The sequence below is a fragment of the Ambystoma mexicanum genome, chromosome 3p, assembly GCF_040938575.1.
Source record: "Ambystoma mexicanum isolate Mex_15411 chromosome 3p, UKY_AmexF1_1, whole genome shotgun sequence".
NCBI classification, from domain to species: domain Eukaryota; kingdom Metazoa; phylum Chordata; class Amphibia; order Caudata; family Ambystomatidae; genus Ambystoma; species Ambystoma mexicanum.
In genome coordinates this window covers 461,980,580-462,005,461 of record NC_090925.1, presented here as the reverse complement: position 1 = coordinate 462,005,461, position 24,882 = coordinate 461,980,580, and the positions used below count along the sequence as shown (strand labels likewise).

The 24,882-nt window shown below is 44.8% G+C and overlaps 1 protein-coding gene across 2 annotated transcripts in view; it reads left to right on the top strand.

The window, feature by feature from the left end:
• Positions 1–24,882, top strand: part of DOK5 (docking protein 5) — a 1,034,624-nt gene that overhangs the window by 786,279 nt on the left and 223,463 nt on the right. For both annotated transcript variants that reach the window (XM_069651127.1, XM_069651126.1), the window contains one exon: positions 16,306–16,495. In XM_069651127.1, the coding sequence (XP_069507228.1) occupies positions 16,306–16,495 (190 nt within the window). The remainder of the gene's footprint in view (positions 1–16,305; positions 16,496–24,882) is intronic.

Here is a 24,882-nt window from a genome sequence, read left to right as displayed (position 1 = left end):
CACTTTTGTATGACACTATACGCTTACTCTTCACAGGGTCACACTTACAATGACCACTATTCATGGGGCAACAATGCAACAATTTTGGTCATTACAAAATCAGCGATCACAAAAAGACATAATGAGCCCAGTACATAACATTGACCAACGGACAGTTCACATACAAAATGTAACATATACCCTCCCTACCTTCTCTCAGTCTTCTACTACCCAAGATCTCCCTTGTCCCAATACACTACACCCTTTACCCCTTAGTTGCGTGGATATTTTCCCGTTGATCAGAAGAGAAAAAGAATAAAGCATTTCTAAGTTATATTCCGAGCCTTCCCCTTATGTGAGACTCCCACTGATTCCTTGTATTTTCCACTTATTCCCAGTACTAGTCAAGATAGCACTATGCAGCGCCGACTTCCACCCCCTTGCGGAGCTAGGTTCCCGTATTCCATTTTCACCTTGTAATCTCCTTAACTCATCCTAATGGCCATATACAGAGAAGAGACAGAAAAAATAAATAGTATCTATTATACCCACAAGACCCCCCTTCTGTTTTCCCCTCAACTCGATCTGACCCCATATACTCTATCCACCTCCTTTTAATGTCGCTCACACTTGGTACTCGCATGTCTGCCTTGATCCGAGACCCTCCGGATCTGGTCCGTAAAGGTGCTGCCCCACACTCAATGGCCGCCCCCGGCGAGCGGTACAGTGGGTTTTGCAAAGGGGGACCCGTACCCTTTCGCCCTACTGCATGCGCACGTCTAGGTGTACCAGTTGCCGCTGGTGGGCAGCTCTCTTGAGGGGGCGCGCCGTGGGTCTCCGCTGTGGCCGGGGACATCTCATGCCACAAGGAACGAAGGGACAAATCACGTCCCAGGGGTCACCACTTGAAAGTGAGCATCCCACAAAAAGGCATTTACAACTCCCCAGTGAGAGTCAATGATGGACACACCCCAGATGGGAATGAGACCAAGACCAAGTGTGGGTGAAGTCAAAAAATAAAAGTTTATCCAAACCAATATAGGGCAAGCAGAGAACTCTGCAAACTCTGAGAGCACTCTGCCAGACATCAGAAAACATTCACATTTTGTTACAAACCCACGTCACCTATGACGTGGAAACTAAGGGATTCATGAATCGATGAGATTGGGCAATGCGGATGGGCACATATAGATCCTTAGGGGCAAAGCTCCAGGATTAGTGAGGCTCTTTGGTCAGGTCAGCTGGTCAGGTCAGCTGGACTCATCAGGTTGGAGCTTGGGTTAGATGATGGTTGATTGATACATCATGACTATTCTAACATTTGCCCTTGTGGCCACACATACTCATTCAGTGTTAATTGTAATCCATGATGTCCTGTAAATCCTACAATCATTAATCTAACATGACAAGAAAAATAACACATACCTCTAGGTGTGAGTATTTCATCATTCTAAAACAATACTATACATGGGGTGAACAATAGGTGAGCAGCTTTCATGGGTTCAGGTGGCTTATCAGGGGGCACAGCCAGGGATACATCTATCATTCCTCTTTGTTAGATCTAGTGGGGGACACCTTCATAGTATGTTAATACAAGAATACAAGAGAAAATATATGCTCTCTATGGTCAGTCAGGGTTAGGGTGAACTGGGATACTACCGGGTCAGAGGGCACTTAGCCGGTACATCAAGAGGTGGTGGGATGAGAGGCTTGTTGCCCATATTTATTTCAATCCGAGTCTGGGGGGCTTAGGACAGTGCTCACTGGGTGCAGGCACATGGGAAGGGTGAGGTGTTACAATCATAGCATCACATGATCTGTAAAACCAGGCTTTACAACTCAGCCCGGCCAGAGGGGGAGGAAAAGTGGGGGTTGACACACAGTGTTACCTGAGAGGGGAGGAAAGGGCAAGTAGCCTGCTAGGCCGCATATTGTTTATGTTGCAGAGGCACACATGGACCATGCATACAAACAAGGTAGAAATAGGTTAGTGTGTATATTGGTACATTAACCAGATGTGCGAGGGTCTGCTTACAATGTGGGGTGCATGATTCAATGCTCAGGGGTTATATGTATGCTACAAAGGACACTCTTTTATACAGTTGACACACATTATAATAAACCATACACATTGTGACACTAATTGAATATATATGAAATTGTACATTCGTAGGAAATCATTGAGTATATGCTGATATCATACATTGCTTCGTGTATGCGGTAACAACCAATAATCCTTGCTTGGTGATGGGAGGCTTAAACATACACTGCATGGCTCTGTGTGCAATCTAGGATGGGTGGGGGTCACCTTATTTCAAGTTATACAATCAATCTCTTGGTATACAACAACGGAAGTGAATTTATAATCCCTTCAGAGGGATTAGCTGGATGGGTGCAACAGGGTGGCACACAGACTTGGCATACGTGTCTGGCACTTCAAACGGGGAACAGGGTTGCGGTGGTTATTCACAGCATGTATAATAAATGTGGGGTTTGCGAGGGGACAGGGTGAGTTTTATGGAGATGCCTTGTTTTTCTCAAACCCCAGCTTTGGCCCGGTCATCTGCAGGTCAATGATGTACTGCGGAAGGTGAAAGATACAGTGTTTGTCATGTAACTTGTTTGCGCCTAATCTCCCATGAGAACAGGCCTGCAGCAGGGACGCTGAGGGGAGGAGGCCGAGGGAAATGCCTGGCTCGCTGTGCGCGATCAGGAAGGAAGAGCTGCAGCTCTGCAGACCGCTTTGTTTGTGAGGCTTAAGTTACTTGTGTTAAAAATGGAGTCTGAGTGTGCCACAAAATGGCGTCTGGTACTATGCTGCTGGCAGAGTGTGGCAGCCACATGTGTCGACCCGCAGCCATCCCGCATACCTGGCCACAGCATGGGCGGCTGCTGGACGAATCATAGTCTGCACGTTGGTGAGAATGGAGGGGAGGGGGGCCTTAAAGACCTTTCCTTCCATACACACTCTATCACCATTTTAGACACATGCTCTTGTAACCCTTGCACAAACCAATTTTCTTGTATCTCTACAGCTATGTGCTGTTTTGCATTGTGAGCTGGGAAGTGGATCTCCTGGAAAGCTACTTCTAACAATTTCACTGGCATTACAACTTTATCCGTGTTATTTTGTGTTCATAAGTGGTGCGTGGACGACTCGCTACAACCCCTATTTCCCCACAACTACTTTTCTTTCGTTGGTGCTTACTGCTGCAGTTCAATTATTTGGGACATTGCCATTGAGTTATATCCCTCACCTTGCTCTTCCTCCACATGTTTCTGTAAAACAAATTCTCCTGACATTTGTTTTTTGAGATAGGCTTCTTCTTTCCGGGATGATGTCACTATTGTTCGTGTGGGCTTGGCATTTAACTAGCACTACCACTGTTGGGTCCTTCAGTGCCTCAATCAATTCCATCCATCTCACAATTTCTTGATGCTGACCCATCTATGAAATATACCTTGCCCAATGAGAGAGCATTTTCGCATGTTGTGGGTGTGTCTTCATCCACCCCCTGTAAGTGGCGCAATCATGGTTTTGCATGTCTGCCACTGTACATGCTTTTGTGATAAATGTTCCTGGGTTTGCTATCTTGCAACATACTATGTGTATGTTTGCTCTAAACAAAATAATTTAATGTGCAGTAGCTCTCTGAGATGTTAGTGTACTTTTTGATCTCTCAAGTATTGCAAACAATTAGTGCTCCACGAACAGGGTCACTGAGCATCTCATCACAATCGTGGCCCTTTTTCAATGGCGAACGCTATGGCTGCGAGAGATTGTTCACAGGCAAAGTGCCATTGCATCACTGCATCGAGAATGCCGCTGTAGTATGCCAAAGGCTTGTGGCCTAGTGATGTTTCTTGTGTTAATACCGCAGTCATTAATGTTCCATTGCAATGTGAGAACAAATAGAATTTGCGATTATAATCAGGTGTCACCAGGACGGGTGATGTGGAAATAAATTCTTTTAGCGTTTCAAAAGCAGAGTGCATTTCTTGTGTCCACACTAAAACAGTGTGTTCTCTTTGTGCTTCTTTGAGTGCATGGAGTAAGGGTTTTGTGTAAGAGGCATAGTCCAATACCCAGGCATGGCAGTAATTGCACATGCCAAGACATTTCTACATCTCATTTACCATTTTGAGCTCACTGACTGCCAGCATGACAGCTGCCCTGTCTGAGATTATTTGTGTGCCATCTTTTGATATCAGTTGTCCAAGATACAGTACTATAGTTAAGCAATATTGCAGTTTCTGTCTGTCCACTTTATATCCCTTGTGTGCTAACAAAGCGAGTAGTGCTACTGAATCCTTTCTGCATGTGTCCACATTCACGCACAAACCAACAAGTCATCTACATATTGAATAATAGTGCTCTCTGCATCAACATTCCCAAGATCTTCATGTAATATCCTGTTAAAAATACTTGGGCTTTCACAATATCCATGGGGCAGCCTGCAATATTCAAACCTTTAACCGCCCAGTGTGAAGGCTGCCAAATATTGTGATTTGGGGTGCAGTGGTACTGAGAAAAAAAAAAAATTTCAGGTCCACGACTGTGAAGTGTGTTGCTGTTTTTAGAATGCTGCATAAGATTGATGCAGGATTTGGGACAAGTGGGAATTCCTTCTGTATGACATTATTGAGGGGACGTAGGTCCTGTATCATCCTCCACGCCCCTTCATTTGCCTTTTTAAGGGGATAAATACAAGTATTACAAGGTGAATTTGATGGTACAATGATCCCCTGCTGTAAAAGTGCATATATCATTTCTTTTATCCCCTCCTCTGCTTCCCGGGACAGGGGGTATTGTTTTACCCGGGGTAGTAATGCTCCGGGTTTGAGTTTTATTTTGACAGGTGTCACTTATTGGAGCAGACCTACATCATGAGGGCATGTAGTCCACTATATTGGTGGTACTTGGTGCATGTGTTCGTTGAAATACTCTGGAGGTGTGCTTACTATTGCCATGAGGGGGATAGGTACCTGTCTGTGTTGGATCATTATCTCGCAGGGGAATGCTATTTCCATAATTATTTCCCTGTCAGAGTCTGCATCTGTGACTTACTCCTTGTCAGAAAAATCTCGTAATGCTATATTGGCATTGATACATAACACTGTATGCCACTCACATCCATGTTCATTCATCCCAATCACTGCAATTCTTTTGTTTGATACCCGCACTCCATGTAACTCTAAAGACATTACCGATCCCGCTACTATCTCTGGAGGTGCCACGGGATGGAACAAAAATTCTGATGGCGTTCGCCACACATGGCGAGTGAGTTCAGGCACAACACGCGCCAACACTTTTAGTCCTTGTATGAACATATCTGGATCAACTGGTACTCCACGTACTTGTTGTGCTGTGTCCTGGGTGTGTATTGTTAACATCGCACACATAGCACATATTCCTGGTGTCGAGCACACTATCCCTCTCTCTGTGAAGATATTGTCATATTCAACTTACTAAGGAGGTCTCTCCCTAATAAGTTTATGGGCGACTCTTCATAATACAATAGGGGTGGTCGCACTGTCTTCCCTCCTACTGTCGCATCCAACTCTTCTGTGTAAGGAACCTCGAGCGCCGCCCCAGAAAACCCCTGCATTTCCATTTTATGATTTGACAACGGAAATCAGCCTTCTGTAAGGCACGATTTTTCCGCTCCCGAATCCAGAACAAAAATGTATTGTTTATTTCCTATCTCCGCCCCCACCATTGGTTCCTCGGCTGCATTTAGGGTTGTTGATAGTACTGGACATGCAAGTGTTCTCTGTGGGCTGTCCTAAGCTGAGTATCTAGTGTTCTCACTTTTGTCAAAAACATTGCCTCCTACCACTGCAGCTCCTCTGAAAGGTGCTGGTGCACCATTTGCTGTGGTAACAAAAGGATTTTTGTGGGCCGGGGGCATGTGTTCCCTTGATTTGGCGTGTTGTTGCACGTTCTGTGCGTGTATCCTGTGTTTGTCTGCATACCATTGATCAGGTTGCTGGTCTCTTCTTGAACCATCCATAGGTAATCCATATGGGCTCCCTGGGTGGGGGTGGCCATACTGTTGCTCATGTTGATGAGGGCCCATGGGATGACTCCAACATTCCCTTGAAAAATGTCCCCACCTCCTGCAATTCCAGCATGTCCCTTGTCCTCCTCCTCTGGGGCAATGTCCTCCGTACCCATAGACACCCCCTTTATAACCTCTGTACCCACGTCTTCCTCCTCGGGCACTCATTCCCTGCCATTGTGGCCCTCCATACTGTTCCTCGCCAGCCCATTGCTCCTGTCCGTTTCCTGCCAAGTTCACTGCAATCCTTGCCTGTATAGCTACTGGCCCTTCCTCCTCCTCCCTTTCTCTCTCCGTGGGGAGGGTGGCGACAGCTGTAGCGACCTTCACTAGTTTTGTTTGTATTCATTTTGCCTCTTCTGCCAGTCTCCTTTGGGCTATCTCTTTTTCTCTCTCTTTGATCCTTTTACAGTGGTGTACTATAATGCTCTGTATCTTTGGCCAGCCTTTGGCTTCTATCCCAGATATTTTATCAAGAGCCTTCTCCACTTCATTTGGGAGCCCTTTTTTAATTATGAAATAAAACAGGGAGGTGGATTGATCCCAAGCTGTGCCCATCTCCGCCCTCCACATCTCTTGCACCCAGAGAATGTAAGCCATCGTATCTTCCTCCTCCCCCATTGTGCATTGCATTACTGACTGTAAATTTGGTGTATCTGGAAACGTCTCTCTCAATGCATCCCATACTCTTGATCTTACTGTGTTAAATGATGCCCCATCATGGTGGTCACAATCTAGTGTTATTCTGGGGAATCCTGCCTTTGCCCACATCCTGTTAGCTTGGTCACCTACCGCAGACACCAACAGGCTTTTGATGTTGCCCCTGGGACCCCTGCAGTATTTTACTTGAATGCGTAAATCCACTTGCTTGCTCAGCCCGGGAGCGGGGGTAGTGTCTTTAACAAATTTGCTTTATCCATCTGGGCCCAAGGGACATAATTAGGCATTCCCGCCCGTCTGTGTATCGTGGGTAGTTGTAATTTGCTCTTTATCTTTCCTGTACTTACCTTTGCTCCTTTCTTCCCTAATACTGCCATCCTTCCGGTTCTATTCCTTACCTCCCATGCCACTCTTCTTCCTTCGCCCTCCCCAAGGGGGACTGTGCTATTCCTGCTAGTCCTCCACCTGTTGCACTCCAAAGTCTCCTTTCCTCTTCTTCTTGCTCTTCTATAGGTCACCAGTATTCTTTCTCCCTGTCTGATGCCACGTCCAAACCTTCTGCACCTGTCTCACTGGCCACTTGATCTATTTCTATTATTCTTGTCAAGGTATCATTAATTCTGAACAGTATTTCTCCATTTTTCCATCCCTCCTCTGCCTATCTATCAGGTGTTTGGAGCATTTGCGGCTGTTCCGCTGTGGGTGTGGGTGAGCAACTCTGATCACATATTCCTCTTAATCGTGACAATTCCGTTAGAGCCATTGCTAATCTTGAATCTAAGGGCCTCATTACACGGTAGGCCTTACCGCCTTACTACGAGGTCCCTTTCCGGGGTGGGGAATTTAACTCCTGCTTTTTGCAGGCGTTAAAAACCAACCCGCAAAGGGACCAGTGGAGCTAATTACGGTACCGCAATTTGCGGTACCGTAATTAGCACCTTCCCCATTCCCATAGAGCCCTATGGGGCAAAAATGGGAATGGGGAAGGGCAATGGTGGAAGGGGGAATTACCGCCCTGCCAACTTTGGAATGGGGCGGTAATTCCCCTTTCCACCAAGGCGGTGCCGGTATTTTACCAGCATGAACCATGGCGCTAATAGCGCCATGGTTCTCCGCCTACCGTGTAATGAGGCCCTACGTCTTGGGTGAACTGCTCTATGTCTATTGCTGGCATTCTTACCTGCGCACCTGCTCCCCAAATATCATATGGGGGCTTTGCTGGGGCTCTCAGTAAAGGCGCAGGGGGTGATGTGGGCTTTGACACATACACTAGGTCACTATATCCTTCAGCCGGCGCTGGCTTGGGCAGAAGTGGGTACAGCTGTGTTACATCTACCCCTATTTTGTTATTTTGCCCTTCTCCCTCGCCACTATTTGCTGCCAAGGGAGACTCACCCTGCCCTTTTATTTTGCTCGGGGGTACTTCTTCAAGTAGCCTCCACAGGTCCAATATCTCCCTCCTATTTTGGAACAGTTTTCCCTTGTATTTTATTAACAGACATGTCGTTATCATATCTAGGACACTCTTATCAAACAACCCCCCTTGGGGCCATACGCCTTCCCCCTTCAATTCTGTGATCCACTGGTCATAATATTTGTTTATTAAGTCTGCATACCATGGAAAACTGTGACATATGTGTCAAAGTGGTGTTTCTGCACCCATGTTTATTCTATCAATACCTGTCTGTTCGATGTATATCAGATCTAGGCAACCAATCGATAGGGCACAATGCTTCACCACTTCTTATGTCGCTCTCTTTGACAATACCTCTGATTGGACGTTGTTGGTCACGCTATCTCTAATAAAGCATTTTCAAATCACCTTTGTAATTACACTTTTTGTTTTCAATACTTAATCAAAAAACATAGTGTGCAGCAAACATAAACAACACATATTATACACCACAGGACTTAGACATGCCACACTTAACATTTAAACACAAATCCGCCCTGCTTGTTCCACTCCCCCATTTTAATGTTTTCTCCTTGTACTTTAACTTGTCCCTTATCTTAGTCCCTTATGAACCTTCCCTCCCGTCTATGAGTGTCCCCTATCCAAAGGAAAAAGAAAGAAGATAAAAGAGTTTTGTAAATACTATTCCAAGTCTTCTCCTTAAATGAGACTCCTACTGTTTCCACTTATTTTCATCGTTATATCCTGTACTAGTCGATTTAGTACTATGCTGTGCTGCCTTCCATCCCCTTGCGGAGCTAGGTTCCCGTACCTCTTTTCATCTCGTAATCTCGTTAACTGTCCTAATGGCCATATGCAGAAAGAAAAAGTATAGAATTAACCCAAGAGTTCCCCCTATATTCAATGAACCTTCTCCCCTCTATATTCCCACCATTCACCTTCAAATGTCTTTTTATCTGACTCCTTATACTACTGTTTCTCTCTGCGCCCCCCTACTGTCTTTTAAAGTTATAATTTCACTTGCATTGGATACTCACATGTCCGTCTTGATCTGAGACCCTTCAGAACCTGTCTGTCAAGGTGCTGCCCCGCACTCAATGGCTGCGCCCAGATCCGGCGAGCAATACGGTGGGTATTTGCAAAGCTGGGACCGGTCGACCCTCTCGTCCTATTGCATGAGCACGTATCAGGTGTACCGGTTGCCGTAGGTGGGCAGCTCTTGAGGAGGTGCACCCTGGGTCTCTGCTGTGGCCGGGGGATATCTCGTGTCAGAAGGAAAGGAAGGGCGCAATCACGTCCAGGTGTCACCAAATGAAAGTGAGCAGTCCCCAAAATACAATATCTACTCCCCAATGAGAGTCAGTAAACCAGTTTAAGAAGCAAAGTGTATCTAAATAAAATAGGGCATGCAGAGAACTCTGCTAACTCCGAGAGCGCTCTGCCAAAAAATACACTGTCATTGCATTAAAAAGGATTACAGCATCATCAGTGACAAATATATATAGTACAAAAGTTACACTTTCATTGGAGGAGCTGCAGATCCAGTATAGCGTCATAGGCGCCGCCTCCAGATGATTGGATAGTTGCTTGACGGGAAGGCGGACATCACGTATATCAGCTGGGCTGGTCAGTGCGAGGTGAAGGTCATGTGGTTCTGGATAAGGTGATTAATACTAGCTCTCTAATCTAAACACCACTTCAAAGTATACAATAAAAAGACAATAATTTGTATTCTGACAGGTTGGGAGAAAACCATATATATCACTGGTTGCTTTTATATACATTGTCCTGAATCACTGGTCAGGTGAATGGCATGGGGGGGTCATCTCTGTCAGGGGGGATGGGGGTGAACGCTCTGTGCGGGCCCAGTGGAGGGATGAGAGGATACATTTGTTGCGCTGGGACATCCATGAGAAATGAGCCTGTAGCAGCATATTCGCAGGGAGAGGAAAAGGTAGGGGCCGTTTGCACGCCGTGCGCGGCACTGCCGGGGAGGGAGAGAAGGACCTTGGGCAGGTAGAGTGTGGCCTAGTTCAAAATGGCAGAGTTTAAAACACACAATAAAATGGAGTTCCAACAAGTTCTCTTCTGCAGGCCATAGGGGAGGAGGTTTTGTTGTACCTTGGACCAGATGTTCATATGTAAAGTATATGGGTGTAACAATGTCCGCTCTGCTGCAGGATGACTCTATTTACGTCGGCTCCATGGGCCACACATTTTGCACCATGACACATGAATCCTTTTAACATTTACCACCTTCACATGTGTATATATTACATAAAAACAATGGATCTACATCATGAAACAGAGATACGTCGGCCCAAATATCGTATCTACTATAATCAACTAGCTAATACATACATCATACATCCCTTTGGATTTCATAAAAACAGCTTTATCACACGTGAGTACAAAAGGAAAATATATGGTTACAGGAGGGATTAGTATCAGGGGTGAATCTTAGTGGCATGCAGTCATGGGGCAGGCATCTGTTACATAAAAGAGGAGGTGCGGGTAGAGGCTGGGTGAGTAGTAAATCCTTTGAGTTGGGTCTGTGGATGCGGAGAAGGTTTTTGGAGATGGATGTGTTTTTTCTAAGGCCAGGCCTTGGCCCGGTCATTTGCAGGGCAGCAATGCTGGCAGCAAGGTGCGAGATACAATATTTTATTTGTAGCCTTTCTCGCCCAGCTTTTTGTGGGAACAGGACAGTCGCAGAGACATCGGAGGGGAGGAGGTGGGGGGAGTAACAGGCTAACTGTGCACGGCCCCATGGGAGAGGTGCAGGCCTGCAGGGTGGCATTTCTGTGAGACCTGCTTGGGCTTTAACAAAATGGAGTTGATGTTTGTACAAAATGGAGTCAGTAATCAGACTGCTCTTAGAAAGTTGCACCTATATGTGTCGTCCCGAGGCTGCCCGGTACCTTTGGCCAGGGGTGCATTGCAAGCTGGGGGGATGAGCATAGTGTGCGTGTGGGGATGAGAATGGAGTGGAGGGGGGCCAGAAGACCTTTCCTCACACACAAGTACAACCCCCCACAAATCCAATAAGCATCCATGAGAGCTGCTGTTCCCCCTGTGAATTCTGAGAGATTGATGGCCATGTTACTACAGTGTCCTAGACCTCACATGCATGCTGCCATTGCCTCTGAAACACAAGGAGACTTGTGTGAGTTTCAGTACTTGGGTAGGCTTCTCATGTTGGTGTATCCAGGTCAATTGTGCAACATACTTCTTCCAAACAGCAAAATAAGTCTAATTTATTTGTGATACTTCCCTCTTTGATAGTCCAACCATTCCTCCTGCTTTGCACCCCTTCAGTCCTTCGACCCACTTATCTCTATAATAAACAGCACCTTCCATCTGCAATTAATGTTTTGTTCAGCACTGAGACTGTTCCTGTCCTACTTCTTCAGGACACCTTATCCAGGGTGGTACCATAAATACAGCTTCACCTTTCCTCTGCCCTACTGCTTGATAGTTACGTATAAGATGTTTCAAACTCTCCATCTCTCCCATCTTCTTTGACTTTATGTAGTTATCTGTGTATGCTGTGGTATCAACTTCTACCCATTGTGCTTGGACCCTGTGTCCCTGAATCAACCCTTGATCCCTACATAAAGCAAGATGAAATAAATATTGGACTACTTCGGGTGGCAACTCTAGTGGTATAAACTATCTGGGTGTGCCGATTGCATGGGGAATTAAAGAACACGCGTAGCAAGAATTGCTTTGATTCCCTCTTCCCACTACCTTGATGTGTTTGTACCACATATTGTCAGTTTTGGGGTGATGCACATCGTTAACACTATTTAAACAAACTCCTGGGTTTGAAACATCCCTTCTAATTCTGGTCATGGATACACTACTATTCACTGGTATATATGCAGTGTTAATACCATTGATTGCAAAAGAGGTCTAGTGGGGGTTAAGGATTTTGAGCACTGCCAGGGGGCCTACAAGGATGATGTTGGTATTTTTATCTTGTCATCATTGAGGCAGAGTCATTGTGAAGACATCCAAGCCTGGATGGTCGCATAGACCGCGTTGAGAGTATCAGTGTCTTCACAGCAGTTGCCTGAAAGGGGAAGGAGAATGTGGGTGACATTTGTGTAATTGGTGTATGAGATACCTATAGAATCCAATTGATCGAAGAGAGGTTTAGTAACGATGTTGTATAGGGTGGGGAGACACAGGAGCCTTGAGGGACACTGCAGGAGATGGGTGACGGGGGTGCACAAGCATTGTCGGTGAATACTCTGGTGGATCTTCCCTCTAGAAAGAATGAAATCCACATTGTGACTTCAGGTGAAATGTTAGCTGCAGAAGAGAGGTGTTGACAGAGAATCTTGTGGTCTACCAAGTCAAACGCTCTAGGAGTCAAAAGGTCTAGGAGTAGAACGAGGGCTTGTTTCCCAGCATCTTTGACGTTGTTCAGTTGATTCTTTAAGTCAAGTAAGACTGCATCAGTGCCATTGCCCGGTCAGAAGCCAGATTGACCTGTTCCCTGGTAGTACTCTCGTTCAGGTTGGAATTGCCATTGCATTTCGGTGCTGGACTGCCCCTGGGCAGGACAAAGACTGATATGCAAATGGATATTTCCCATCTGTGAAAGGCACAGTGAGTAAAAGCAGTGGCTGCGAACTCTCAAGTGGTTAATAACCACTGAACAGGTTATCAGGCCTTGTTCTGTCGAGGGAGGGGCGCCCGCTACCTTTGCAAACTAAATTTCAAGGAACCTGGGATTGGTAACCCTAGGTCTCCTGGGGGCAACCAGACGTGGTCTCCCTCTCATTGTGCTTAGAGAGGCATCAGCTTCACCTCACTGATGATCCCCAACAAGGGTGAAAGACGTGTATGGGGTTGCTGGTGGTACTCTCGTTCAGGTTGGAATTGCCATTGCATTTCGGTGCTGGACTGCCCCTGGGCAGGACAAAGACTGATATGCAAATGGATATTTCCCATCTGTGAAAGGCACAGTGAGTAAAAGCAGTGGCTGCGAACTCTCAAGTGGTTAATAACCACTGAACAGGTTATCAGGCCTTGTTCTGTCGAGGGAGGGGCGCCCACTACCTTTGCAAACTAAATTACAAGGAACCTGGGATTGGTAACCCTAGGTCTCCTGGGGGCAACCAGACGTGGTCTCCCTCTCACTGTGCTTAGAGAGGCATCAGCTTCACCTCACTGATGATCCCCAACAAGGGTGAAACACGTGTATGAGGTTGCTGGTGGTACTCTCGTTCAGGTTGGAATTGCCATTGCATTTCGGTGCTGGACTGCCCCTGGGCAGGACAAAGACTGATATGCAAATGGATATTTCCCATCTGTGAAAGGCACAGTGAGTAAAAGCAGTGGCTGCGAACTCTCAAGTGGTTAATAACCACTGAACAGGTTATCAGGCCTTGTTCTGTCGAGAGGGGGGCGCCCGCTACCTTTGCAAACTAAATTTCAAGGAACCTGGGATTGGTAACCCTAGGTCTCCTGGGGGCAACCAGACGTGGTCTCCCTCTCACTGTGCTTAGAGAGACATCAGCTTCACCTCACTGATGATCCCCAACAAGGGTGAAACACGTGTATGGGGTTGCTGTTGGTACTCTCGTTCAGGTTGGAATTGCCATTGCATTTCGGTGCTGGACTGCCCTTGGGCAGGACAAAGACTGATATGCAAATGTTTATTTCCCATCTGTGAAAAGCACAGTGAGTAAAAGCAGCGGCTGCAAACTCTCAAGTGGTTAATAACCACTGAACAGGTTATCAGGCCTTGTTCTGTCGAGAGAGGGGCGCCCGCTACCTTTGCAAACTAAATTTCATGGAACCTGGGATTGGTAACCCTAGGTCTCCTGGGGGCAACCAGACGTGGTCTCCCTCTCACTGTGCTTAGAGAGACATCAGCTTCACCTCACTGATGATCCCCAACAAGGGTGAAACACGTGTATGTAGTTGCTGGTGGTACTCTCGTTCAGGTTGGAATTGCCATTGCATTTCGGTGCTGGACTGCCCCTGGGCAGGAGAAAGACTGATATGCAAATGGATATTTCCCATCTGTGAAAGGCACAGTGAGTAAAAACAGTGGCTGCGAACTCTCAAGTGGTTAATAACCACTGAACAGGTTATCAGGCCTTGTTCTGTCGAGAGAGGGGCGCCCGCTACCTTTGCAAACTGTTCCCAAGATATGATTGGAATCCAAGCAGTGCTGAATTTGGAGGTAAGCTTCCATGTCCAGGATTTCCAAGAGGAATGGGACAGTGGTCGGTATTTCTCTGGGGGAGTATGGACAAGGCCAGTGGTGAAGGAGGAGTTGATAAAAGTTGTGATAAACAGGAACAAGGTTTCTGCACATTCATTAATGATGGTGGTTGGGCAAACATAACCTTTACATCTGGAATGTTTCAGGTCCTTCAGGATGGTTGTCACCACTTTGATCGTGATGCTGTAGAATCAGAACAGGGTTAGGTCATGCCAGGCTTGTGGGAGCCATGGGGGGGTGGTGGTTGATTAGTGTTGAGGGTGGTTTGTTTAAGGAGAATTGTTTTGTGGAGGGTGGTGATTTTCTGTAGGAAGGCATTTTGAATTTCGTGAGGTTGGGTGGAGGGGAAGAAAGGGTTTCACGTTCTTTGAGTATAGAAACAATCTCCTATTTATTTGACTTGGCATTAACAATTCTTGTGTTGTAAATCATAGATTTTGCAAGTAGAATAGTTTGTTTGTACTGTTTAGCTGCACAGGCAAACAGAAGCCTATTGCATTCTGAAAGTGAGTTTTTCCATTTTGTTTCAGCTTTGTGCTTTTTAGTGCAGAGGGCTTGGAGATCTGGGGTGTACCAGGAATTAAGCTGATGGGATGATTTCGTTTTGGAGAGTGATAGAGGAGAGATAGAGTCCACAGCACCGGCCCACATTTTTGAGCATAGGTCGGCTAACATGGCAGGGTCTGAGTTGCGTGGATACTCAAACTGTAGAGTGTCGAGCAAGGGCAGTATCCATTCTTTAGTGAGTTTGCGAGAACTGTGCACCAGGGTAGGTGGCATAGAGGCATGGGACTGTACAGGTATATTGAGGGGAATGATGTTTGAGCAGACCGAGACCTGACAGCTAAATTATGCTACCTAGTCTAAGGGTCAACCTTTGACGTGCATCGGCATCAGTACATAATGTTTGAAGTACAGCACACTAAGGAACTGGCTACTGCAGTGGCATTCCAGTCTTAGGGGTCATGAAGGCTTAGGTTCAAGTCTGCCAAGAGGATGGTTTTGGTAGTAGGCTTGATGTTAGTGCCTAAAGTGAGTAGGAGGTCCTCTTCAAAGGAGAGTAATGGGCCTGGCAGAAGGTAGGAAACATGGATGGACATGGTGTCTGAATGTGAAAGAGGCAATTTGACAGAGAGTATATCATTGTTAGCTCCTAGCATGGTGCTAAACTATCTTATAGGGATAGAAACTTTAGCCATCAGTACTATCACCCCGCTCCACCACCTCTAGAGTTGAGGCGATTGCTAGAGAATGGTAAAGCCCATTGACCCTGGGGGAGGTTGACAGAGAGGGAATGGTCTGCTACTGCGGGTAGCCAGGTCTCTGAAACATCAGAGGTGGGACAACCATTTTGCAAGTCCAAAGCCTCTTCGTGGAAATCACGGTGGACATGTTTGCTTGTAGCATTTGCTCTGTTGTTGAATGAAATGCTGAATTTAGCCCAACAGACCTTGCCTTAATTTGTCCATCGCCTGTGGCCATCTCTTCATCAATCAGGGGTCGGCAGGGTGGTAATGCTGATCGGCGGGCTGGGGCAAGTCGCTGGCCTAGACAAGGGTAAATATGACCCTTAGTGGAGGACCTTTGTGGAGTCCCTTTATGTCTTAAAATAACCCCACAATTCGTATTACTATCTATTACTATTGGATGTATTTATTTATTGGCAAACATTGCATCTACTGGTTGCATGCTGTTTCTTGATGTTTATTGTGTGGATTGTCCATACAATAAATAATGATCAGCCTACCAAAAACGTTGTGCTTATTCGGTTAGTTTTTAATTTTTTTGTAGTGGGCATGCTCTGAGTATTTGAATCGCATGCCCATAACTTTGCGATAAACCACACTGACACACTCGTACAGATTAAGAGTGAACCTGCAACGTTAGACAATTATAAAATATATATGCTCATGGTTTAAAAGATGCATTTTGTCCTTTCCTTCTAGAGAGATTTCATGTATATTTGATGCCATCTCCCAACTTTGAGGTCCATGGGGAATGTACTCTGCAGATAACATTTGAAAATATCTGTCTTTGGGACGTGCAAAATCCAAGATTAAAACTCGTCTCATGGCCTTTGAGTTCCTTACGACGGTATGGACGGGACCCAACTTGGTTTACGTTCGAAGCTGGACGGTAAGTATAACAGACATATATATCATTTATTTTTGTATGCATGTATTTATTTATTTTTCTGATGCGTTTAATGTACCACATATGTGCTTCTGCATGCAAAGCGAGAATGTGAGGGGAAAACAATCCGGAGCCAAATACACGGGTTTGGCAAAGGACAAAAACATATCCGTTTGGTGTGGAGGAGCGAACCGTTCGCTATGCCTATGCAGAGCTTGTTTTGGACAGATTAATGATGTAGTGCTAGCCTAGGTTCCAGTTGGCTTTTCTTGTAAGGCAGTGGACCTTTTTTTTATTCTATGTGGTACTGTTACCTAGTGAATGCAATAGAATTTCTGGCGTGCTCTGGAAATGCAGTGATGACATTTCAAGTCTAGGATCACGCATTCTGGTCTGTGCTGGATGGCTTGCACTGTAGGCATTCCTTTTTATGTAGGCCGGTGGGCAAGCTATTGTTGTAATCCAGTCATGAAGATCCTAGAGCCAGCAAAATTTGCAGTTCATGTCACGTGCTTTTGCACCTCTTAGAATATGGAGTTAGTCAGAAGTTATAACTGCTGGACACTGATGCTGTTTGTTTTCGAGATTAAAAGTTACTGTTCAAAAAGTCTGTTTTAGATTTTTAACAGATTTCTCTGCTCATGTATTTTATTCATGTATTCTTTTAATTATAAGGCAGTGAGTCGTTTCTTATTGACCACTTCTCAGGTTAGTTGGCAGCTTCATGGAATTACTGAATGTCTTTTGGGGGAATTAGAAGTACAAAATAAGTTTGGATTTGGATATTGATTTATGAAGGGTTAAGAGGCTTAACTAGTGTTAAGAGTGGGAGTGTTGTATACTGATCTACTGCACTCAGGCCATCTTTACTTAAACAATTGTCAGAATTCTAATAAAGTGTATGTTCCCTTGTGATTGACAATTGCATACTTCGTTCATGTGTGTTAATTGTGTATCTCCATAATGTAATTTGTATTCTTGAATTTGCTTGCTCGAATTAAAACAAATACACCATCTTAGTTAAACATCCAGAAAAGGAATCTTAAAGATGTGCATGTTTTAATCAAAACAAAATACATATATGAAATATGATTAATTAAGGCAAGACAGATCTCTCTTTCGTGCAGGAAATTCCTCTACTTAAAAGAAAAGTCAAACTACTCCAGAGATGTGGGGTAGGTACAGTGAATAATAATAGTTTCAAGACATATGCACTCCTCCTGCTCTTTTGTAATGCAACAGACAAGGCGTAATGTATATAAGATTCACGCCCCCCTCCCAGGCCACAATAGAGTGTGATGCTGGCATCGGTAAACTCATAAACCATAATTCCCACCCCGTGACCTACTACATCCAGGGAATCATATCCAACAGAGTGCAAATGTGTTCGACTTTGCATATTTTACTCATCCATGCCATTTTGTGAACAAAAGAAAATGAGCATTTTAGAAATTAAATATTACAAGTTTGGAAAGATGATGAGGGTAAATTCATTGTTTCTGAAATGAGATTAGAAAGGGGTGCCTTCATTTTACCAAATGTCTATGCACTTAGTATTCAACTGAAATAGATCACCAACATACATTCACAGTTGTTTTAAGGAATGAAAGTAAAAGAACATTATTTTATATGGATATTTCCTATGGTTTAAGTTATAGTCTCGGATGCCTACTGTCAACCCATTTACAAGATGGTTGGAAAAGGCATTATAGAGAATGGTAAAGTCCTTGGCACTGGCTGATGTTAGGAAAACTCACAATCAGACAGTAAGAGACTGTTTAATTTAATTTTCACCTGCTCATATGACACTTTGGAAATCAGCCGGGTGGTGGCTGGCCTTAAATCTGCCTCAACCCTCGATGATATTCCCTTGCGGTTAATTAAACAGGCCCGGGAAAACTTGTGTGCTACTATTTCTGAAGCTGTTAATTCGCCTTTGACCATCATTGGACGCCTCAGTTTTTTCTATTTCCCCATTTCTTTGTTACTGTTCTTGATGAAGGTATTGGGGGTGGGTGTTACGCCTCAGCTGAGATATTTTCTGGAAGGGCAGAATGTCCTTGACCCCTGCCAAATGGGCTTTCGCCCCATGATTGGTACAGAATCCGTTCTAGTGGCAGCACTGGATGAGCTTAGCATGATCAGGGATAGAAGCAGCATGGCAGGTATTATTTTCTTGTACCTGTCAGCCTCCTTTGATACCATTGATCATGCAATTCTCATATCCAGGCTGCAGAGCACGGGGACATTGGGCCAGTGTTGGAGCGGTTCTGTGCTTTTCTGGCTTTTCAAGCTCAATTGGTTTCTCTTTCACCTTTTATATCATCACCAACTGCGGTGACATGTGGGGTGCCACAGGACTCTGCCTTGTCCTTGCTACACTTTAATGCATACATCCAACCCCTGACAACACTTATTCAGTCCTTTGGGTTCCTGTGCTTTTCCTATGAAGACGACACTCAAGTCCTGTTTAGGATGGACCTGGACTAACAGTTACTCAGTTGAGGCTTTGCCTCAATGCGGTTAGGGACTGGATGGAAGCTAACTTGTCAAAACTAAACAACGGTAAAACCAAGGTCCTGATTGTGGGCCCTGCTGGCACCTCAGCAAGCTGGACCTCTGATTTTAAGCCACTGTCGCCTGCACTGTTACCAACGCCATCGGGGATGGTCCGCAACCTTGGTGTAAAAATATCTTCCTCTTTAGCAATGGATAGCCAGATTCATTCTGTCTGTAGTCTGGGCTTCCTTAAATTGAAGCAACTAAAAAAGTTCTCCACTTTATTCCTAGGGAGCTCCACGCTCAAGTTGTTGCAGCATGAGTTAATGGCAGCATTGACTATTGTAATGCCATCGACCTTTCTCAGCCTGCATACTTAATTCTTTGACTCCAGGTTCTGCAGAATGCAGCTGTTCGTTTAGTTAAAGGTTTTCCGTTTGGCTCACAAATCTTTGCATTGACTATCTGTTTCTGCGCAAATTAAGTTCAAAGCCTCTTGCATTATCGATGAAGCTCGGAATGAGAAAGGTTGGTCTATGTAGGCAGCATTACTGTGTATACCCAGCTACTGTAAAGAGTGAGTGGGCGACAGAGCTTTTTCAATCGATTTTTCCATCGCAGGGCCAGAAATCTGGAACACTCTGCCGATAGCAGTGCATCGCACCTCAGATTTCAAGTTGTTTAGACAGGAACTAAAAACGTTTCTGTTTGTGTGATTTACGTTTCCTCTCACGTGTAGCTTATTGCGCCATGATGCCTTATGGTGATAGCACGCATTACAAATACTTGATTGATTCGAAAAGAGATTTTTCTGAGAGTCAATTAAAACTCTGGCACACGTTCTGTTGGTGCTATTTCTCTGCTGGATTGCACCCCAATCTCCTTCAGGATGATACCAGTTGTACTCTATGAAAATCCACAAAGATTGCAGATGAAAACCTCTATTTTAAAGAACAGAGAAGGGCAGGTAATCTTCAGAAAGGAAATAACAACAGTGTCCAAATATTATATTTGAGGGAAATTAATGTGCTGTTGTAAATCTAAAAAGAACTAAAAGAGACCTGTATACAAAATCAGGAAATCATATTTCTGCATGATAGAATGGAGAGTAACTTAAAGCAACATATAAATGCCTATGAAGCTTTACTTGTATAATCTAGCTTTGAATATGATTGAGCATTTACGCATCAGAGAAAACCACACTTTTTGAAGTCATGTGGAGAGTCAGGAAGCCTGGAGGACAGTTGCTGCAAAAAGGTGTTATATGTTTTTTTGAACCATTATAGCAACCTAGTTTAAACCTAGTTTGCTCAGGAGTCAATGTAAGGGGATCTGATTTTGATGATTTCAGAGATGCCCAGAATGTAGAGAACAGGAGATGACTTCTTGAACGAAAGACATTTCCCTTACTAAAATGATTGCCTCCATACATGATTTGAAACACAATATTTCACCAATGCCTGCCAGAATACTATGTCATTTCTACCATGTGTACAACGACCTAGTGAGCTCATTGAATGCTCATTTCGGAAAGGAGCGTTGATGGCATAAAAAAAAAAACAAGCATTGATAGGGAAGAATCCAAAAGAAGAAATACATGAAACGCTGCGTAGGAATTAGAGGGAAATGTTGACAGGATTTTTAAACAAATCTTTTTAAATTGAGTACAATGAAAACTGTGCTGACCCTATGACCCTACATTAGTAAGTATTCGAAAGAGAGTTACAGGTGGCATGATATGATATTATAGGTTATTTATAACGTGCCTAATACCCAGACGTTTCTAAGCACGGACCCAGGGATCGAACTTGTGTTGCTCTGTGTTGTCTTGCTTCCAAGGCGAGCACGTTGCCCCTGAGCTATCCTTCCGATACCTGCCTGGTGTCAGATATAAAACACTCAAAGAGAGAAAACATAAAACTGGCCTCCCATAATTGTGCTTGATGCTGAGAAATATTTTGCTGGAATAGACTGGGTCCTTATCCAGGAGGTGCTGATCATAATCTGTCAGACCAAAGTGTGATCCTGACACTGGGAACACACAACGCATCATTCCTATTCCATGACCAACTTCATCCAGGGAATCAGATCCAAAAGAGAAGAGATGTGTTTGTGTCTTCATATCTCTACTCATCCATGCCATATTGTGAACAAAAGGAAATGATAATTTTAGAAGTTAGATATTACAAGTGTGGTAAGATGATAAGGGGAGGTTCACTTTTTGTCGAAGTTAAATCACAAATGGATACCTATTCAGAGGATAGTTGGGAAAGGCATTAGAGAGAAGGAGAAACCCCTTGGCACTGGCCGATGCTTGGAGAACTCACAATCAGTCAAATTAAAGTTGGATGCATTGTTTTCGGCAGGCACCAATGGTGTATGTGTATGAAAATGCACTCCTCCTATTTCCTGAGTGGAGTCCAACTTAATCTTAACTATTGAGTCCCTACAGGCGACTTATGTAATATATTATTGGAGCTTGGATAACGTGTAAGACCTTTAATAAAACATATGCCTGAATGAAGGGAAGTAAGTACATGTAGATTCAGATATGATTTTATTTGAACTATTAATGACTCAGAGTAATTAGAAGAACCGGGGTCTTTGTGCCTATTCAAATAAAGTGTAAATGTGGGCTTCCTAAAGAATGTTCTGGCAAGGAAACAACGTTCTTGGAATTTCATTTGAATGGTTGAGAGTCAAACCCTGAGATCCAGACCCAGCGTTCCAATATCGGACTTGAGGGCTTCACACCACAGCGGACAACCTGCACCAAGTTCATTGACAGACACCTCTCTTTCAAGGGGCACATACGAAGGAATTGTAATTGTAAATTGTAATTGTTTATTTGTTCAGCACTTACACACAAGTGAAGTGCTTCAAAGCGCTTCAAGATGGGAAGGGAGCAAGGGAATCCAGCAGTCATTCTTAGGCCTTGAGGTTTCCAAATGATCTAACATAAAAGTAGCTAGCATACTAGGCCTGACAGCATTTATTTAGTGAAAGTGCATGTAGTGTATCATTCACAACCTTATTAGGGAGGGAACACAGAGGGGGGGGGCCAAGACAGAACTTACTAGGCCTAGTAAATTCAGGTCATGCAAGAGCACAGACGGAAGTGCAAGGGTGGGAGGAGAGGGAACAAGTGCGCCCAGTCCAGACGGGCCCTGGGTTAAGTACAGATAGGTAACCCCTCCCATGGATTGTATCCTGAAAGTGCAGTATTGCTGAGCATAGTGCAGAGGCCCGGGGGCAAGTGCAGAGACTGGTGGGGGAGCCTGGGTCCTGTGGGGCTCTGGAGGTGAGCCAGGCAACCAATCAGCAAAAGCTAACAGAGTTACTGGAGAGATGGAAGAGTGAGGCTGGAGAGAAAGAGAGAAGAGGTTAGCAAGGGAGAGGGAGAGAGAACGAGGAAGAGAAGAAGGTCTTGAGTTTCCAGAACTTAAGGAGCTTTCCACCTTCCTGTGGAAAATCAAGCCCTTCATCCTAGCAAACTACTTTGGATCTGCTGTCCAAGCCGTGTTTCTCTCCCGACTGAATAGTAACAATGCCCTTCTTGAAAGCCTTCCGGCAACCTCCCTAGTGAAAAGATGGAATACTTTATATAAGTAATTTAAAAAGGCACAAAAAAGTACTCCATAGAAAAGTAGACACTGTGCAAGAAAAAAAGAAAATACATATTATTTCTTATATGTATGTATATATGTACATATATACATATGTATAAGAAATAAAATACATATGTATTGACCCCCCTCAGCTGGGATACAATAATTCAGGCAGTCCTGCAAACTGAACTGGTTGAAAAGTTCTCAACTCCACCCATGACAGGCTACAACATTTATAAGACTACATGGTATATTGGAACACCTTTATTGGACAAAACATTCCCTGAAGTAAAAGCCCAGAACACTCTTTATTACATCGTAAAATTAAAATATTCTACCCCTTAATTACATCGCTTAAGCAGACCAGCAGAAAAAAAAACTCTTTGCCATGATTGGCTGGCATAGTTCAACATATAAAATAGCTACCCAGTTACAAGAGGTAACTATATCATGTTGTATGGAGATAACCCTGAAGCACAGCATAACATCACCGAAGCCAAAGACATTCCTCCTAGCTCCCTGATAAGTTTGCTTCCTCTTTCGCCCCTTGCACCTGCTGTGTCCTCACCTCCCTCCGCCCGGCTGGTGCCGGCACCATTGTTGGCAAGTCATTCCTGATATGTGATTAATTTTACCATGGAAATTCTGCCTGGGTCTGCATAAGCATGGCACCTTGGCCTTCTAATTATCTTCCTCGGAGTGCTCCAGCAGGATTGAGTTAAAATGAGAACAATCCTCCCCTGCTACATTTAATTAACATTGGTTGGCACACAAGCTTACCTCCTGTGCCAAGTCCCTCGGGTTTCACTTTGAGAAACACCCCTCCTTCAAGACAGACATAGATAAGAAAACTCAGACAGCTTGGTATCAGCTCCCCCCTTCTGTGGAAAGTCAATGCCTTTCTCACTCCGGACAGCTTTAGATCCACTATTCAAACACTGATCCTATCTCACCTGGATGGGGGCAATGCACTCCATGAAGGCCTCCCTTGTGCCCCTGAGAAATGTCCTACATGCGTCCACATGCCTCATCAATGTTCTCTGCAGATACAACCACGTCACCCTGGCCCTCATCAACTTTCAGTGGCTCCTACTACATATATGAATCACCTTCAAGTCTTGCTGTATCATCTACAGGTCAGTTGCACTCAAGTCACCCTGCTACCTTGGAAAGAAACTCAGCATCTCTGGTGGACAGCGCACCGCCAGATGCCAGGACTTGTGCAGAGTTGAAATCCGCCACTGCAAAAAATGAAAAGGACCAGAAAACACACCTTCTCTGCCTACACCACAAGACTATGGAACATTCTCCATGTCAGCATCAGACTCGCTCCCACTCTCCTACAATTCAGAAAAGAACTCATGACCCACCTCTTCAAGGAGTCTCTCCTTCTCAACACCTGGGCCATAATGTCGCCCCTTGTGCCACCTGACTAGCTAGATGCTGCCTAGCCCTCTCCTCTCCTCCACTCCTCCTCTGTGCCCCTCTGTATCCTACCCCAAGCTGTATATCTGTTCTGTTGTTGTCTTTGAAAAGTGCTCCACTATGCATGTGTACTGTTGTATACCTCTGTAAAGCACTCTGTTATGTATCAAGCAGGATTCACTGATGCAGGAATCTTCTGGACCCCTCACAAGACACAGAGATGCAACTTCCAGTGACTGTCACCGCACAGCAACTATGGCAGGTGTCTCTACATTTGTGGTCAAAGAAGGCCTTCCAGAGCAGGATCCCTTGAAGCTGAGAGGCTTAATTTTTGGCAGGAAGGTGATTTGTGGCATGAGCTGGAAAACACCAAAGATCTGGTGACAAACACAGAACGGCGACCATTCTACCAAGGTGGCCCACTGGAAAGCGAGTCAGTGCACCCGGTGGTCCAGGGACACTTCCAAAGGCTCAGGACAGCCAGATCTTTGAAAATGCATTTAGTCTGGTTGGTCTTCGCAGGTCATATTGTTCAGCAGAGTTTCACTGGGCCAAACAAAGGAAGGGGATGCCAGGCCTCTTTGGGAGTCATCCACTGATCTTCAGTCAGCTGCTTTTCTATGCAGGATTCTTGGCTCCATTGTTGATCTGAAGAAATGGCTGCAGGAGTCCTCCTCGTATCCCGAATCCTGGCTATAAGCAAGCACAAGCCCACCAATAGTAAGTATCTTCACCTTTCAAAAAGCCAGCAGTGGTCCAATTAGGGACCACTTTGGGTCTCCATCATGTCCCACACAAAGACTGTCAGATGCTGCCTCAGATGTGGAGTGGGACCAAACAGACCAACCCACACCTGGT